The 19,555-nt window shown below is 47.3% G+C and overlaps 1 protein-coding gene across 1 annotated transcript; it reads right to left on the reverse strand.

Moving 5' to 3' along the window:
* Positions 1-1,572: 1,572 nt before the first annotated feature.
* DPP9 (dipeptidyl-peptidase 9) lies at positions 1,573-19,256 on the reverse strand. Its single transcript, XM_010084021.1, has 20 exons — positions 19,195-19,256; positions 15,978-16,231; positions 13,113-13,225; positions 11,903-12,076; positions 11,518-11,686; positions 11,246-11,359; positions 10,818-10,946; positions 10,247-10,308; positions 9,613-9,713; positions 7,995-8,172; positions 7,234-7,399; positions 7,043-7,122; positions 5,352-5,504; positions 5,004-5,139; positions 4,151-4,296; positions 3,706-3,852; positions 3,403-3,555; positions 2,582-2,724; positions 2,132-2,243; positions 1,573-1,665 (listed from the first exon to the last, which is right to left on the reverse strand). The coding sequence occupies exons 1-20, from the start codon at positions 19,248-19,250 to the stop codon at positions 1,573-1,575; spliced, it is 2,679 nt and encodes an 892-aa protein (XP_010082323.1). The 5' UTR covers positions 19,251-19,256.
* Between the last annotated feature and the right edge of the window lie 299 nt (positions 19,257-19,555).

The raw sequence follows: 19,555 nt of genomic DNA on the forward strand, positions 1-19,555 counted from the left end.
AGCACCGAGGGTGGTATCTGCAAGCGTGAGATGTCTGATGCGCTCAAAGATCACGCAGCGCCTGAACGGCAGAGCCACGAACGCGCTCCAGGATTCCCAGCTCTCCACCCGGCATCTTCAATTGCCTGGATCACGCTTCCCCCAAGGAACATCGGGGATTTAGTATTCTCTCCACTGCTCGGCACAGAAACCGAACAGAGCGCTTTGCTTTCACCAGGCGCGGCTTTGGCTATCGCAAGCCAGCTGCCGCTTCCTCCCAAGCCCTCTCCTGTGAGCCAAAACCAGGCACAAACGCCAGCCACGCGTCTCTTTCCAATATTTTAATGAGTCGCTACATCTTACACTCATAATTATAAAAGAATAAGAATCCATAAAAATATTTTCTTTTCATAATACGCACTTAAAATACTCCAGGGCAAGTCAACGTGGTTCGTTTGGGTGGGTTGGTTTTTTTTTTTTCTTTTTGCCCCTGGCAGAACCCTTGGCTTGAGGGGGGTATGTGCTCCCCTGAGGTGCGATTGCTCAATCCCCCCCTCCCCAGAACTGCAGTTCCTGTTGACCAGGTAAAATAAAAACCAGAAAGAGAGCATTTGCTGAGAAGACGGGCAAGGGGAACAGTCACTGACCCGCAGAGAACTGAAGCACAGCCAATTTCAGTGCACATCTGAAAGCTCAGGGTGGCGGGGGAAGGAGAAGGGGAGTTCAGGAGGCAGCACAGAGAAGGGGAGGGAGGGAGGGAGGATTTGCATAAATATCATCCACCTTGTGTGGCAAAAACCCAAAATGCTGCTGTGATCTCTGGAGATATGATCTCTGGTTGTAGCCAGCTGCTTCAGCTGCCGTGCTACCTGTTGGCACAACTCTGCTTGTGAGCGGCCATTAGAGAAAGGTATCAGAGGACGTGGGTACCGACCTCAGCCACTTCCTCCATCTGCTCTGCAAAATTAAACTGAAAAATAGGAAAAAAAAAGACTAGTGTTGCATGCTTCTGTAGAGCTCTCTTCGCATCCCAGGGCTCCACATTGTCGCAGCAGGGCCAGGACACAGCAGCAGCTCCCCTGGGGCTTAACAATAGGTAGTTCTCTCTTCCCTCCCGCTCCAGGTTTAAGGCAGCTTGCTGATTCGGCTCTTCCACTTCCAACACAGGCACTGAGTTCTCGCAGGTAAGAGTGGGGGAACTGCAGAGGCGCAGTGGAAGGGGAAAAAGACGGGGGAGAGAGAGATGGACACAAACCTCAGCCTCGGGAGACAGATCACTGTCCATTGATTCCCAGGAGAAGAGGGAGTAGCAGCAAAAAAAAGCATTTAACAGCCAGGCCGGAGGAGAGGAACGGGACGAGCAGCCGAGCAGGGGCAGACCTCCAGCTTGGAAAGTGAAAGAAGGTGGCACTGTCCAAAGGGAAGATGCCCTCCACGCTCTCCCCTCGCTCTGGGGGGTGACACCCAGCCTGGACACGGGCACTCAGCCGTTGTGCTCTGGGTCAGACGGCTGTGGAGGGAGGCGGCAGTGGCAGGGCACGGGACGGGGAAGGGGGAGCTGTCAGTGTCCAGTTTGCAGAGGCTTGTGCTCTCTCAGAGGTATTCTTGTAGAAAGTGCAGCAGCGTGATTTCATAGTGCTCTCCTGACTCAGGGCACCGAATACTGTGTCTCTCGTTGGGGTAGATCTGTGCAGAAGCAGAGAGATGGGGCAGTTAGGCAGGAGCAGCTCGTTCAGCACGGACAAGCCTCCCTCACGTCAGCCCTTTTCCCACAACCCAGTGTCCGTGGGGACAAAGAGGGGCCATGGAAGGTCCACAACACTAGCCCCCCTCCCTCACTGCGCTGGCATGTGCTGCCAGCGCTGCTGCCACCAGCCAAGGGAGACAGCAAGGGTTCAGAGAGAGGGAAAGTTCCAGGCCTGAGGGCAGGAGCCCTGTCTGCAAACAGACACAGGCCAGCAACAAAACAGCCACAGTGCCACCTCCCGGCCACCTCCTGGAGTCAAACCAGGCATGCAGCGTCATCTACATTGCAACAAGATGTGGGAGCATCTGCCTCCACCTTCCCCCACCCCTAGAACACACAGCAGAAAACTTTTTTTTCTTTTTCCAGATTTAAGGGACCTTCCCACGTCGCTCTTGTTCCTCCTACCTGCAGCTGGTAAGGTTTTCCAGCCCGGATTAGCTGTGATACCAGGAAGTTGGTGTGAAAAAAGTGCACGTTTTCATCCAAAAAGCCATGGAGGATCAGCAGACGATTTGGCCTGGAGATGGGATGAGAGAGAAGATAAGAAACCAGACAAAAAACTCCACAGTGGGTCTGAGCAAAGAGCTACCAGGTGGCAAGCCAAAACTGAGCAATGGCCAGGCAGTCAGAATAGTGCGAGGCCACGGACACGGTGCTCAACCCCTTCCTGGCAAAGGGGGCTGGGGGTACAAGGCCCCACCTTGCTGCAGAAGGCAGCGACCAGCCACGAGAGTTAAAATTCAATGGGATCAGAATCCATCCCTTCTTTTGGGATTCAGCAGAGCTGCAATTGGTGGCACAAGGCAGGATCCAGGAGCAGGTTTTTAGCAGATCACTCGACCCCCCCGTACTCACTCATTGGGAAGCTTTTCCACGTGTAATGCCACAGAGCCAGCCTCGTAGCCTTGCTGGTTGTTTTCTGGGATATCCATGTACCGCTCAGTATAGCCGGTGTCGTATGCCATCCAGACTGTGACAGGAGCACCTGCTATAGCGATCTGTCAAACAAAGAGGTGGCAGGAGGCAGCCTCATTTACCATGTGCTAAAGAGTTCCAGAGTTCCCTGTCTTCCTGAAAAGGCAGGAAAACCAGGCTCTGGACTGTTGTGTCATTCAGACCAGAATTCTTCTACAGCAAACCCACGTAAAACCCAGATTCCTCCTCCTGCTATTCCTCTTATAGTCACAATGGGGCAAATCCCTGCATAACTGTTGTGCCATTCAGACCAGAACTCTTCTACAGCAAACCACGTAAAACCCAGATTCCTCCTCCTGCTATTCCTCTTATAGTCACAATGGGGCAAATTCCTGCATATCAGCACTAAAAGGCTTCCCCTTTTCAAGGAGGACATGTGGAACAATCCCAAAACTGCGCTGAGACTTGAGAAGGGGATTAGGAGCAGCTCATGGATTCTTTCATGGGATGCTAAGCTAAGTCCTCCACTGGCAGTCACTGGGGAATGACCCCATCCCAGAGACCCCATCCTCACCGAGCCTCAGACAGGTACGATCTGAAAGCAGAGAGCAGGACTGTAGCCAGGAGCTACAAGACAGGACTAAGGGACATTTTCATCCATCTATCAGGAATATCAAGCAAAAAAGCCAACTACAGATGCCAAGAGCTACAGAAGCTGAGAGCGAAGGGTCCCAAGATGACAGCCCCACGCCCGGACTTACCTTGAAGACATTGGGTTTGCAGATGAGACCCATGAGGGAGAGAAAACCCCCGTATGACCAGCCATGGATGGCTACCCGACTCAAGTCGATGAACCCGTATTTTTCTGCTACATAATGTAAACCTTCCACCTGGTCCTCTATCTCCACCTGACCCTAAGAGGTAACAAGGAAGCTCACTTTAGTGGCTTTCTAAATCAAGAAACCTGAGACAGAAAAGAGCAACACTCACACAGGAAACCACATGCAGCCAGGCAGCCTTAGAAAGAGCAAATGAGCAGAGATTGATCAACAAAAGTTCATTACCATTTGGTTCTTCAGGGCCCCTTCAAATTTAAGTCCTCGCTGGCACGAACCCCTTCCATCGATCACTACCACAGCATAGCCTAGGGACGCTAGCGTGTTTAGCCGTAGGTACTTGATTCCTTTGAAGGAGTTATTCACCAGCTGCACCTGCAGGAGGAGGGAAGAAAAGTTTCAGAGCTGAGCAGTTGCCTTCCCAAACCTTCCTCTGTCTGTCCTACCCTATAGGACCCTGAGCTGGACAGCAGACACTAATCGAGCTCTCAGAGCCATGCAAATCAGCCTTAATGCTGGAAAAATTATCTGAGGTTTGAAGCAGAGGTCAGAACAGAGGTCCAGTGCTCACTGCTAACCAAAGTGTAAGTCTTGAAGCACGGCTGAGCTACACAGAGCTCTGCCCTGGGCAGCAATCCCGCGCCTGACACCAGCAGTTAATCTGCATTCTTACCTGAGGGCCTCCGTACACAAAGAGCACTGTGGGATGCTTCTTCCCAGGCTGGACATCATGAGGTTTGTAGACCATTCCGTAGAGCTCAACGTCTGACTGAGTGTGGAAGTGAAAGATCTCGGGTGGGATGTAATCTGGGGGACAACCTGCAGGAAAGAAGTTCAGACACCAGTAATGCAGTAACTCGCAGCAGGCTCTGCCTCCTACCCCCCTGAACAAGCTCATTCCGTTCAAACTTGACCCCAGTCAGGGCACTTTCGATACCAAACCACGTCAAGCCTCAGCAACGCCTCGCAGAGAAGCCTCTCACTGGGAAACACACAGCCTCGATCTGCCTGCACAGGGCAACAGGCCATAGAAAGAGTGAAGGGATCACCCAAGAAAACATCGTCGGTGGGGATTCTAAGACAAGGCACGCTATGCCGCAACAGCGAGACATGGAAGAACAGGGACAGGTCAAATGAGAAAACATTTGCAGGAGGGGTGCGTGTGCTGCTGCTGTGAGTTGTATCTAAATCCTCAAAGGCCTTGGAATGAAGTAGCCACTGCATCCCAGGTACTTGCCCCTCTTCAGACAAATCATGAATAATGAAACACAAACCTACAGCCGTCTAAAGCCTGCACCTTGGAGCACTGCTTTCACTCAAAGCATGAAATGGTAACATCTTAAAAGACCACATACCATCTCCTGGATGAGCTACTCACTGAAGATATCTCCCTCCTAAGATAACACAATTAATTTTCATTTACAGTGAAGTTACTGGGTCACCTCCCTCTCCATCACCTTTGGCTACCACTAGTAGGAAGAGTATCACAGACATAACCGGGCATCGACGCTTCCTACAGGACTTACTGGCTGCCTCCATCATGCTGGCCCAAAACTTGGGCTGCTTGTGGAGCGGGTCATCATCGGAGCCACTGAGCTTGTAGACGTGCACGCAAGGCGGAGTGCTCACGCTGCTGTAGTGGCTGATGAACATGTCAAAGTTCTACAGATGGGAGAGAGAAGAGTTAGGGGAACGAGGTCCTTCATTTCCCACATCTCAACTCCTCCGTGCCGTTCTCAGACAAGAGCTCCTACATCTCAAGCAACCAAGATATGACCAGTACCAAGTCCTGAGGGCTTGATTCATTACCAGTCCTAGTCAAGATCCCTGTTGGTCATGAGACGAGGGTGTCCTATATCTAAGAAACAACAAACCTGGCTCATTGAACAGCTGTGGGAGAAGCCCGGCGTGGTGAGTCGCACAATTTCTCCAGGAGACTCATAGCTGACTACGTAGAGGTGGTGCTCGAGTGGGGTGTCCTTTGTGCCTTGGAAATACACCAGCTTCGTAGCCTCGTTGACCCAGATCTGTGTGGAGAAGAGAGGGCTCAGCGACCGAAGGATGACGACCACTGCTCCTTTGCCAGTTCAACCAGTCTGTCCCCAGGCAGAGTCAGCTCAAAACACAAATAGACCATGACAGAGTACTGGTGGCATCAGGGACTGTACACAACACCTGTCGATAGGATAGGCTGGAGAACACATACGCAGCACTTACGGAGAACCACATATAGTCCAAAGAAGTAACGAAAAGCAGCCACTCAGCTTAAGAGACTCAAAGCATTTGCTTACTAAGGGGCATAAAAAGTTGGGCTCTGTTCCCCACAGGCGGAACTAGGAAGAGTAACTATGGCATCATCCTGTAGTATGTCTGGATTATAAGGGTTTATGTGTGTTTTTCCTGCAATACTGATAATTAATTCCCATTTGTGGAAGGATCAGTCTAAGAGCTCTAACAGTACCAAACTTCAAGCCACCTTAAATTATGTTTTTAATGTCCAGATAAAGCTGCTTCTAAAAAGCACCTAGCCAGCCAGGAACAGAGACTACAGCTCTTAAATACTGCATTGATCCAGCAACAGTGACTGAACTGTTTTCCATCTTACAGTTTCTAAATGCTGAAGGCCAAATGCTATTTCTGGCTAACCCACAGTTTGAAGACCACTGTGGACAGCAAAGGGAAAAAAACATCCAACTCAATTGGCCAGGAAAACCGGGCAGAGCCCTGCGGAGCAACAAATGCATCAAAATAATTGCTGCTAACACAATTTTAGCCGTAACACATGCAGGGAAGAGCTATGGCCAAAATCAACAGCATGTACAGTGAGAATCCACATGGGGAGGGACAGCAGGTTAATTGCAGATTTGAGGAAAAGCAGCAGAAACCAAATGCACAGAGCTGCAGGCCTTTTAAAAGCGAGAAGTGAAAATTCAGATTAATTGGAAATGAACAGACGAGGTCTTTATTTTGACAGACATCACTTGGGAACGTTAAAGATCAGACTCAGAGTTAATTCCTGAAGCAAAAATGGAACTAGGTTTCTCCAAGATTAATAAAAATACATTTCTGGCTATTCTGAAAGCAGTAACAGCCACAGTTTCTCCATATTCTAAATTGCTTTATACTCCCTAGCTGTCTTCTTCCTAAAGGCTCTACTGAGGGATCAGCTGGAGACCAAGCGTTCGCTCTAAGCACTAGGACGTATTTCCAGTTCACAAGCACTCATTGGGGTTAAAATGCTTCTGCAAAGGCAGCAATCCCAAGCTTCTCCACAAAACAGTTCTTTGTTGCTCTTGAACCTCAGGCTTGTGTCCTTTTTTATGGCCTGACTCACTCATGGGATTTATCTAAGGAGCAATCTGAAGCCTGATTAAAAAGGCAATCAGTTCAATGTGCACCGGACTACAGCACTTCTGGGGAAAGCAGAGGCAGCAATAAAAAGAGAAACAAAATGAAGCTTAAGTAGTTCTAGCTGGTCCCAGGTGTAACAGAGGGCGTAGGGCAGGACTGTGGGCAGACAATGCAGAGCCGTAACACTGCAAGAGAGAATAAAAATAACCACTACCTTCGATCCATGCCTCGCCAACACCTCCCATTCCCCACCAGTCAGGGCAATCTCCTCTTTGATAGGACATTTGAAATCATCTAGAAGAAATAATGTGAGAATAAATCACTGCCTCCCCCAAAAGACAACACAACACAACCAAGTCAGAGGGAGCTCCCAAAGCTGGAACGCTGACAAAGTGCAGCTCTTACCCTCACTATGGACATACGGCTGCACCCAGTCATAGCTGCCTTGCTTTAGGACTGCTGTGACTCTGTACAGGTGACAGAAACCTGTTTTGCATTCGTTGGCTCGGATAAAGCGGAGTTCTTCCTCCTCTCCCTCCGGCTGGATGAAAGGATAGAAGATATCATGAACCTGTGACACAAGGCAGAAGACCCATGAGTGATTTGTATGGAGACAGCAGAGACATCACCAAGGGAGTCACTACTGGGCTTTCAAATGAAAGGATGGGGGGAGAAATATCCCAGGTGAGCAGCTAGTGGGAAAAAGCCATTCCATACTCTCCTAATACCACAAAGAAACTTTGGGCCCATGGAGGCTGAAGGTTATTCCCTGTCCTTTACATCCATTACCTATCTAAATAAGTACAAATTCCAGGGATTGGGGCTGCTCATGCTTCCAAAATACCCCCAAAAGAATAGCAGTGTTAGGGCAGAAAGTGTCTATGTCTGAAGTGCCTGTGTTCACCAGGAATGTTAGCAAGAACTAAATGAACAGCTCCAACTGCAAGGAGATGGCAGGATCCTCATCTCTTCCAGTGCTGACTGCATGAAAGTCCTTCTCATGGCTTTATTAACCCCCCTGAATTGACACCAAATCTGGCACTACTGAGTAGCAAAGCAGTCTGCTGGAGCAAGGACTAAACTGGACACACAGCCAACACGAAAATGGTGAACTGTGGGGGAGGAAGGGGCAGCCTGTGTTCTCCTCCCAGCCCTGAGCCTCTTACGTTTATCCACACATCAGTGGTTTCTTCATAGATCACAAATGGCTGGACATTTTCTGGCACAGTTTTGGCAAATTCAGCACGCTGCTCCTCATTTTCTGGGACTGGAATAAAGAGGGCTGGAGGCAAAAGGATTAGCTGCAGCCGCTGCTGAGGTCTGTCTAGGAACATAGCCCAGGCACTGGGGAAAGAAGATGGAGGTGAATGTCAGTACCACAAAAGACATGTCCCTTTCTAACACTTTCCCCCCCCCCCCAGAAAGAATTTAGGCATCTGAATGCAAAGCTTTTCTCATCATTGCTGCTTTCTAATCTCCTGGAAGCTTTGCCAACAAACACATGTTGCCAGACAGCTCTGGTATTTTGTATTTCACAGGGGCATCGCTCAGACAAGGTGTCTGACAGCTTTGCCAAGTGTCTATTCCAAGGGACCACTGTCAACAGAACCCTGTCTCCAGAACGTAACACTTCTTTGGACAGCCCCTCCATCAGGAAAAAAATCACTATTTGTTTTCTAGTGAGCTCCTAATGAGCTAAGGCGATCACTCTTAAAGCGATTCAGTTGGAGCTTCCTCACTGCATGCTGCGCTAGCAGGGAAAGGCACAGACCTAAGACAACTGCCAAGTGAAGGAGTCGCTTCAGTCTCAGCCTTGTTCCTCTCCAAGGAGAGTCATTTGAAGTGTGCTGCACTGCAGGCCTCTCAACATGACAGATGGCAAGCCACCGCTGCACAGTGCGGCTACCCCAAGGCCTGGAAGTGCATCAAGGGAAGTTTCATCATTAAGACAGACTTTCAAAAGAGCCAGTTCTCCCCGAGCATCTCAGGGACTGTGGATTTCGTGAACTGATATATTCAGCACATTTAGATAAGCTCTGGTGTACACTGTAAGAATCACCCCTGGGATTACCTTCTGTAAAGCTCTGTGAATTTAGTTTCCAGAGCAGAAAATGAATTATGAGTTACAGAATGCAATCTTCAAAGAGAGCTAAGTCACCTGAACTTCATCTGGACAGAAACTAGTTAACAGCCAAGCAAGCTTTTGAGAAGAAAAAATGAAGAGCTTTAAAATTTCAAACCAAGCAGATGGGTGTGAATTCTGTAACTCTCCGTGCAAGGCTGGCCAGCGCAAGGCTTGAGTATCACCTTTGGAGCATTGGCGAGCTGTGGGAGCACACAGGTCACGGAGCAATCTATCCCCTCGTACGCACTGCACGGAGGAGTTAGCACCACACAAACTGCCCACCTTCCAGATCACAAACTGGACCAATGAACAGTGATAAAACTGCTCACAGTACCTTCTCATTTTCAGCAGGAAGCACATTGTACTTGTGTTAAACATCTTCAACTCAAAAAAATCCCCTAGGACTGCCTGCTTAACATATCAATGTCATTTAACTGGGTGGTTGTGACTTAAAGCCCACAGCTTGTCACTCTGGTCTACATTTAATTCCTACTTTTACGACGTTATGAGACTGAAGAAGCCAAATACTTGTGTGCCATTTCTGGCACTCACGGCTTTAAAACCAGGTCATGACTACAACACAAAGCATGTCGAGGGCTTGCAATAGTTCAGCCAGGGAAGCACTTGGAAGCATTAGGTTGGAAGAAAAACTTATGTACTATTTGCCATCTCGGGTCCATCCGGCACGGGCAATGTACTCCACAGTCGGAAACAACGCAGCAAACGGTTGCACCAGCTCCTTGTCCTGAGCACACACGATCTGCATCAAAAGGAAGGTCAAACATCACATCAGACTGCTACCAGACATCCTCACCTCCTCCTATGGAAGCTCAACGGAATGGGAGAATGAGGAAGTTTAACCGTTGGCACCAGCAAGGGTCAGGCCAAGAGAAGCAAGCCTTCCTACAAATGGCAGGAAGAGAAGGGAAAAAACAAGCTTCAAAGCTAAATTATTTTGGCATTCAGCCACAGGAAAGGATACAGCCAGGGACTGAAGCCCAGGATTAGACTGGGTTTCAACCCTCCCGCTCTGCTGTTGACAGTGTGGTATATCAGGCTAACCTCTTGTGTCCCTCCCCTCTCCCTGCTGCCTCTCCACCAGAGCAATACTTTTCAGCTTTGTAAAGTTTTTCTGTTTTGTGGATAAACACATAGAACCAGGTGCTAAAATAAGCATGAAAACAAAGGCTAACACTAGCTAGGATTTCTTAGTGACCTTGTCTTAATTCTAGGGAGCTTCAGAAGCAGCCAATCCTCCTGTGCAATATCCCATTCTGAGTTGTTATCACTTACCTTACCCTTGCTGTCTGTTTTAAATTCTGCCAGTTTTAATGTAATCTTGGGGTTTTTGCTGCCTGCAGAGAATGAGTGAAAGAACACCAAGATGACCAACTTGAACACCCCACGGTTACACACAATACAGCTCAGAGAAAAGAACTGTCCCTAGCCCTATGAAAATGCCTGTGTGTGAATGTACAAATATCAACTTCTGTATGTGAGCAAACACCACTAATCACAAGAGTCATTCTGGGTAGGGGAAAAGTTTGCTTTTGCCTTGCTTAGTTGCCTGCGCACGTTCTCAGGAGGAAGATGAAAGACAGGATTCAAAATTTATTCCATGATATGCCACCAGATATATTGAATTTTCTCAGCAATCCTTTCACTTAAGCTGCACTTTAAATCCCATTCCTTTCTTGCAATAGATTCTGGGCTCAGAGACTCAATTAGGTCTCAACATTTACAACCAGCTTCTACATCCTAGTAAGTACCGGGATTAATCATGCAAAGTTTATAGCACAAATTCCACTGCTTCTGCCAGCAGGAGCCAAGAGTTGCATTAGCAGCCCTGCGGTATTTCACGTACCTGTCCTGGGGTACCGATAGGAGTCTGTTTTTCTCTCCTCCAAGGCAGGTGAAGGAACATGAATTATCTCCACCTCTGACTCATCCACTTCCTCATACAAGATCCGCAGTGTTTTTAAATCCTCTGAACCTAAGAACAGATAGTAAGCATGTTTGCTACAGTGTTTTCCAGCTGATTTTGGCTTGCCTGGAGCACTGCAGCAGTACATTCTAGGGCAGAGCGTACACCTCCTGCATAGCCACAGCTCTGAGTGATCACCCGCAGTACTCCTCAGAGCACAATGAAAATCCCTCAGGGTTCTGTTCCTTCAGGTGGCCTCCCCAGAAACAGACCAAACCTGGGCCAAAGGAAAACCTTGCTCAAAATATCATTCAGAGCAGGGGCCAGCAGCAGTTACAGTGACAGAATTTGCTCAGGAGAACACTGACCTTCTGTGGAAGCTGTGGGACACCACCAATAGCCCGTGAAGCGATCAAACTCCTCCTGAATGACAAAAGTGGCTACACCAGCAGACTTGGGGTCATCAAGAACATTGGATAAACCTGGAGAGAAACAAGAGACTGTATTTACATCTCCTTGGAACAAGCTGATCCAAAAAAACAACATACTTGTAAGAAACAAGTTGTGAAGACATGAGTCCTTCCAGCCCAGATTTGTCAGAAGGAATTTGCATTTGAATCAAGCAAGAAGCATCAGTTACCTTTATGGCAGTATGTCATCCGCTTCTCCTCTCCCGTCTCAATATTTGCGACCCACAGATCGTTGTTATTAATGAATGAGAAGAAGGCAGGGTCAGCGGGGCAGATCTTGGGATCCATTCGCGGCCCTGTGCACTGAGTCTTGATCTCCAGAGGCTTCATTGGAGACACCTACAGCAACAGACACAAACAGCCCTGTACCAAAGCAGCTCCCGGCTTCATATTTAAAGCCTAAACCAGAGATACAGTACAGCCCGTGACATGATGGCAAACTTAACCCTGGCAGGACACAAGAGAAATGACCAAAACCATGCAGATGTGCAGCCACCTCCACCTAAAACCAGTAAGTCCATCTCAGATGATATTCATCAAATCGTTAACACTCACCATGAAACCATTCTTGCCCCCGTCTCGACAATGAAAGAGGCTGTTGCTGGCCTGGAAGAGGAACAGGCCACTCTCACTGTGGAAATCGTAAGATGTTATACCAAAGACACCAAGTCGCTTGCGTTCTCTCAAGAGTTCCTCTTCTCTAGAATACATCCCATGATGAGGGGTTGCCTAGTGTTGAAGGAAAGGAAAAGCTGAAAGAATCTGCAAGGAAACTTTCACAGACAAGGAATGCTCCAAGACTGGCACCAGCTAGTCTGTGAATGCCCAAAATACAAAATACCAGCCCAAAACCGCCAGCAGTCCCACCATACAGGTCCATAACTGCTGTACTCTAGGGTACAGGTGTGGCCCAGGAAGATTACATCAACCTCATGCCCCAAAGTTCCCTCTAGATAAGGGAAATTAATTACAAATGTAACATTTCTGCAGTTGGCACTTCAGCATGAACTGAGGACAGCTGCACTTGCTCTGCTTATGCAAATCAGATGTAACCAATTAACTTAATGACTTTATCTACAGCCTTCACAAACAGTTTCCATGTCAGACACTGCAAACAAAAGCTCTTCCAGGGATCTTGAATTACCCTGAAGGGGACTAGCATTCCAAATGGGGTCAAGAGAGATAAATTCTTTTCTACCAGGGACCTTTCTAGTAGGGAAGAAAGACAAACACCCTCCACTCTCTTCTTCATCAATGCTCTTAGTGACAAAGGACAGGAACATACTGAAATTAGGGAGGGGAAAATTCACCTCCTTCCTTGTTCCCTCACAACAGAGTGTGGTGCAGAAGCAGCAGTTTAAATTCAGCTTTCCCAACTTCCTTAAAGGCAGGAAAGATACCAGGCAGGCATTCCAACGAGCATGGCAAGTGCCCAGACAAGATACTCAGAAGAGAGTTTATAATCTGAGATAGACTACACGCTGGTTTAGAGAGTCCTCTCTCTGCTAGGTCAGCCCTTTCCTTGCCACATCAACGGCTGTTTCACCCTCATTCCAGCTCTGCTGCACATACAAGTGACTATCTTGTACTAGGAAGCAAAGCAATTCTCGATACAACATTCCTACCAACACCTTTGTCTGTGTCTTATACGCTGGCACGCTGTTATCTCTGATGTTTAGCAGCGTAGCACCCACCGTACCGGCCCCACAACATCAGCCAGCTTTCCCAAACACTGTCAACCCTGTCTCTTCACGCTTCAGCTTACCTGAAAGTGATCCAGCATCTGCTTCCACGACAAGAGCAGCAAGGCCTCCTTCCGTACCTTTTTGGGAATCTCTGAGTAAAGAAGGGAATTCTCTCGGCTACCATATGGCATCCCTATTAGGAGGACAAAAGCATCATTCTACTTAAGATTAGTTAGCCAGGACAAAGAGGAGCAAGAGCAAAATGAAAAAAAAAAAAAAATCTGATAAGAGAGGTTGAGGCTGTCCAGAGGCTTCTGCCAGCTGTCACTGCCAAGCAGCTCTCAGTTAAATCACAAAATAGTATCTAAATTATTTAAATTTAGATAATCATTTATTTAGAAATTTCCCTAAGCAAGATTTAACACTAGCCAACCTTTTCGGAATTGGTTATGTCCAACTTTCCTCTCTGTGGACTGTTCAACCCACGCCCTAGATCCATTCTAAAAAAGCCACTCCCTGAATGGGTGACTCAACATTACTCTCCACATTTCTCAGCCAGAAATTTGCTACAGGGACTTCATTCAGGCCAACACACCAGCCTGCAAGAGGGGAAGAAAAAGCTTGGAAGCTCTAGAGAGCCCATTCAAATGTGGAACAGTACACTACACGGTCAAAAGACCTTGTCATTTTACATAAGCCTTCGACTGCGGTTATCAAATAAGCTGTTGGCCTTCATCCAATTTCCAAAAGCACCATGAAAAATAAAATATCCTGACACACGACTTTGGCAGTTTCAACAAAATCAAAGACCATGAACTTGCCCTCTACATATGCTGTAGAGACTCCCTAGATCAGAATTTCACACAGGGAAATGTGCCCTGATATCGTGTCCTCTTGCACATGTTCTGGGCAGAACAGGAAGATTTCTGAGCCGGTTAACCCAGCAGTACAGTTACTTAAAATTACAACTCAAATATTAATAAGTGCTCAGGAAGCAAAGCAATATGTGAGCATATAATCCTCAGAGATACAGAAATACCAAAGTGCTGAGCATGTGGTGTTTAATATAAGCAGCATCTGCCATGATACAACACAAAATTCTATGGGGACAGCCCAGGAATGATTTAAGATGTCCAAACAGAAAAAACTGCAGATCGGAACAAATTACTATATATACACACATTTGACACTCACGTGACTGTGCCCTCGAGTTCCTTTCTCTGCATTGTATTAGTAGATTTTACAATGACCTCAGGCTGACTATAATCAATCAGCATTTACAAGAAAAATATTGCCTTTCCGCCCAAGAGACATTATACTTTGCTCCCAAGTGAACAAAAGCATCCAACCCCTACAGCAAAGTTCTTTAGGAACCTCCATCCTACTCCTCAGCACTCAGGATTCACATAAAAACTTGAAAATGTTATTTAACATTGGGACAGCGATAGCACGCTGATGTTAAATGCTTATGAACTGTTGAAATGGGTTCTGAGTATTTAACAGCACAAGGTACGCAACTCAAAAGATGCTCGTTGTGGCAATAAGAAGAATCAGGATTTACCCTTTGTTAACAATGCCTGAGAACAGGCACCCCAGTACTACCCAGCAGATACTGGGCTTAAATGGTGGCTCAATCTGCTCTGTGCCCTTTACATCTCCCTACGGAAGAGAACGCTGAAAAGACACTCGTCTGTCTTCATCCCTGCTTCTGGCTCCTCCACCAGTCACACCCGTGCAGAACACCAACCGCCGGTAGCTGGTCTGGTTGCCATTTCATACAACAGAAGAACATTAATTTTTTTTTTTTTTAATTAGCCACTTAGACCCTTAGTTTCTTAGTCATCTAGATCAAAAACTGCATCAGTCAACTTGGCCTTGAAACACATTCAGCTTTAAACCAAGTCTCACTGTTCAGACCAAACAAGAACAATACGCCAACTCGGATGCTGCCCTTTACAGCAGCACTTGTGTCACAAGAATATACGAGGAACTGTCACAAATCAAGTCCCTGACACACAGGAGCTGCTTAATGGCAGAACAAACCAGTCCCTCAAATCCAGCATCCTATGTCCTACAGTGACCTACACTCCACAACTCAAAAAAGAAGAAAAAAAAACCCAGGGTCACTTCAGGAAAGCAGTCAGCTGCACAGAGCTGCACATCAGGCAGTTTCCTTACTGGCCCAGTAACACCCAGCTCAAGCCCCAAAAGCACAACAAACTCTTTATAGTCTATAAAGCTTCCCATGTTACCAAACACAAAATTATCCAGTTACTAAAATCCAACCCCTCTGTCGCTAATTACACTGCGGCTCCGACTGTAATGAGGGACCTGTACAAGGCAGCACCCAGCTGTCCTCAATCCTGCTGTCAGGAAGAGGATATTTCCCTGTGAATTCCGTTAATAGTTCATTCCCACCTAACCTTTGAAAGCATTCCACCTACACGGTACTTAATAAAGCAGGGAGACACCACCACCCCGCCATTAACACCTAGAACTTGCAATATATAGTCAGTAATTACCGACAGTGAATTCCTCGGAAAGGCAGTCTGCTTGATCTGTCAAGTAAATCCCACTTTTCTCCTAAGCTACAGTGGCACAGGATAGTCCTGAGCATGAGGAACATCCCTTCTGTCGCCTCATCACCTGGAGTGACCTGGGTTGCCAAAGGACACCACATTCACACCTCCGGCACGAGGCAGGGCTGGCTAGACAACACTTCCCCTTGTCACGTAGCAGAAAACCTGTGGTTACAGCGCTTGTCTGGGACCGGAGAGGCCTCTGCACAGTTCCAGCCTTTAGACTGAGCATGCAACCCTTGAGCAATGTTAATCTCAGTTCCCCCATCTCATAAATGGAGATACCTCCCATCCTTTTCCTTGCCTGTTTAGGTTGGAAGCTCTCCCGTCACACATTCACGCCCAGCGTCTGGCACGTTGGCTTACCCAGGTAATAGAGACGATGAGAATGCGGGCTGGACTCTTCTGTTTTCCGGACAAACTGGAAATCATGGGGAGCTTTGTTCACTATCATGCCCGAATACTTCCTGCTGCTGTGGATAATGTCACGCAGCCCATCCCAAGAATGCTTTTGCACCTGGAATTGGGAAGGTACATCCTCCATCTCCACCACTTCAGAGCTGTCTGACAGCGTGTCCACTGCAGTCATCCTCTCTTCCCCTTCTGAACTGGACAAAAAACTGAGGGAGAGAATTAAACCATAAAATCAAGCAGGCAACATTTTGTTGCTTAGAGAAAGCTCTAAGCATGCAGCAAGCTTAACAGAACAAGGACTCGAACTACAGATCCTAGGACTCCCTGTACTCTAAGATTACATTTTAAACACACGTTGATGTATTGAAAGGAAAAGTCCGCCTCCCATCCCATGTTGAGTCCTGTAAATGAAGATATTAACCTCAGAAAACTCACTCTCCCAGGACTAGTTCTGGAAACACACTGTTAAAGGAAGCACAAGCTGCAGATTCTGGTACAGCAAACAATCCGCTTGACTCAAAGGAAAACCACCCCAGGAATCTGGATGGAGAAGTCATCAAAGCTATGACCTATCGTAAAGGCATATAAACTTCTGCCCTGGAAGACCATAAAAGTAAAGTCGCCTTCCTGTCCTAAAGGAAAGCCTGCTCATCCCTTAGAGAGAGAGGTTTTAAGTCCAAGCACACCACCTCACTTACCTGAAGAGCTATCGCAGCCAGGAAGGCAGGAGGAGAGATGGCAAAACAGGAAGAAAAGAGCGCAATTGTCTTTGCTAACAGCAAGAGGACAGCAGGAACAGACCCCGGTCGTATCCTGCAAAGCGTGGCACGCGATCCTCGTGCAGTTCCAAGCTAGCAGTTCTTGAATGAGAGTCTACAAAAACCGCCTCCACACGCAGCTACAGCAAATGCTAATTTGAGGAGAGGTGGACTAACAGACTTGCCCAAGGTCAGTGATGTAACCTGTTGCAGAGAAGGTATGGGCCTAGGACTAGGGAAACCAGTTTTTGTCACCCCACTCCAGAAGCTGGATTTCCCTCCACCAGGACATTTTAGTAGTTTTGGGGGGGAACTGGAAGAATGGAACAAAGAATTTCAGAACTACTTCAGTTTACTGAAAAATTAGGCTGGAGGAGTTCGCTTCACGGAGACAGAATCACTGCGTTGACACAGCATCAAGAGGCAAACCAGTGACTCAGGATCTCACCAAAAGAGGCCTTGTGCTCAGCAGTCCCAAGGTTTACATTTCCAAATGAGATGTTTCTTGAATGCTGCCTGTCATTTGGGGCAGTGACCTGCATTCTGACAGAAGAGCAGCTTCCAGGATGAAGGATTAAGCAAGAACCACACATAAACCAATTCCTGAAGACTTCAGCCTCAGGGAGATGCACAGAGTCCTTTCCCAGCAGACAGAATCGGGGGAAAGGAGAAGGATGGTTATTTATATCAGCACAAGAAAACACTTGCCTCTGCCCATTTTTGACCATGACTGTTTCTCAGGAGAACTCCAAGAGTTCCTTGAGGATTCCCCACCAGCTTCCACCTTCTGACAAGCTCTCTAAAAGGAAGGTCTCACTTAGTTTGACACGTTATGCAATTACGGCAGGAGAGGAGCAAACCTAAACCAAAGGACATCTGGATTTCCTTAAACTACAGGCACACGGTACGAGGGCTGTAAATAAAACCACATCTCCAAACTGCTAAATCCCTAAATTCCACAAAATGTGCAAACAATAACAACACAAGAACCAGCTCCCGAAATAAATCTGTAGGTACTCCTGGTACTTACTGCCCCACAGTAAATCCACAGCTTGAAAATTAATAAAGAAGAGTATTTCCCAATCAAAGCCAGGCAGGAAGCCCAAGTAAAACCACAAAAGAGAACGTGACGGGATGTTCTAAGGCTGCGAGTGCATCTGTGGCCTCTACTACCTGTATCCAGGGTCTCCATTACAGCAACTAAAATCACATCTGAAGGCAGAAGTGTCACCAATCAGAAACACATGACAGGAAGACCACAAAACCCCATAAACTGGGTACAATTCTCTCAACCCAATCCCACTGCAGGTTGAGTCAGTCAATTAAAATAATCTGGCTTTGGCTCGAGACGCCTGACCCTTAGGTTACTCTCATCCAGCTGGTGAAACCGTCTTACTCAGCCAGCTTGACTCCTCGCAAGAGAAAGTTGCACCTTTAAGGGCTCAAAATAGTCCACAAATGTAATCCTGGTAACTGTCCCAAACTGGGCTGGAGGCTGGAGTCCCTCCTGAACTCCACTGCCACGATTTTATGATTCACTAGGGAAGTAAAAGGCACAACTTTTACCTTGGTACTGCCCTCATCCTGGCGATTCTGACGCCAGAGCAGAGCAGAGCAGTGGGACAACTGAAGCAGCCACCAAAGTTAGGAGAAAGCGTTGGGAAATGCCGCCATCCCAGCTGGAGTGTGGTGGGGGCTCGCAAAACCCCAGTCCTGACTCAATACAGAATAAAGAGAAAATCGATTCGCTTCACCCATCACTACAACCACCTCTTGGACAGAACACAACAAATACTGGGCAACACCAGACTGGCAGTAATTACGTACAAAGAGTAACTTATCTACCTGAAAAATGCAGGGTGAATTTTGAAATTAAATTTTTCAAAGGTCAATTGCATCGAGACACCAACTTTAACACTTTTATTCTTAGACAGTCTTGAAACTGTGGCATCAATACACCACATCCAAGATTTACACCTTACTGGACTCACAGTGCTCCTGCTGAGGCAGTGATTTAGATGACTCAGTTGCAGAAGCGCTGCTAACCCCACTCCCAAAAAATCTAGCTATCCCTTGGAGGTCTTTTTCCTGCTTTTTCTGCCCTGGATGGATCAGATGCATACCCACCAAGCCCTTCTTCAGGGGGAACATATTAGAGTGAAGGCAAACAGCAAGCTCAGGTGGGACCGTCAGCACAGGAAAAAAATTGTAAAGCCTGGAATTGGAAGTCAGTGAAACAAGTTATCTTCCTGAGTCACTTCCTGAGCCACAGATCCTGACACAGAGCTCCCCGGGCAGAATGACAAACTTGGGATTTTTCAGAAATCTCATTCACTCCAAGAGGTGATTATTGCTCTGTCCCACACAAGCTAAAGGCCAATAAAGGCCCTGGGAGGAACCAGGGCACATACCTTCTCCAACTTCCTGCAGTCTCGTTTTCCAGACGAACCCTCTTTATCTTCTGCATTAACTACTCAGCAAGCTGGGCAGGACAGGAAACTAGGAAGGAAGAGGGAAAAAAAAGGCAAATTTCACATAACTGCAGTTTCCCCTGTCAGAGGAATAAGGCTGTGTGAAAGCATCCTCCATAGGTCACATCTCCAACTGAGCGCGGAGGCACAAACAAAATCCTTGGTTTGCATTTTACAGTCCAAACTGTTCCACCAGCACCTCGATATTAACAACCCAGATAAACCAGAGAGAGACTTCTTCACCTGAACAACAGGACTCAATGAACTCTGCCTCTTTCTTTCCTAGAAATTTCACCTTAAA

This window comes from Pterocles gutturalis, unplaced genomic scaffold, assembly GCF_000699245.1.
Source record: "Pterocles gutturalis isolate BGI_N339 unplaced genomic scaffold, ASM69924v1 scaffold22260, whole genome shotgun sequence".
NCBI classification, from domain to species: domain Eukaryota; kingdom Metazoa; phylum Chordata; class Aves; order Pterocliformes; family Pteroclidae; genus Pterocles; species Pterocles gutturalis.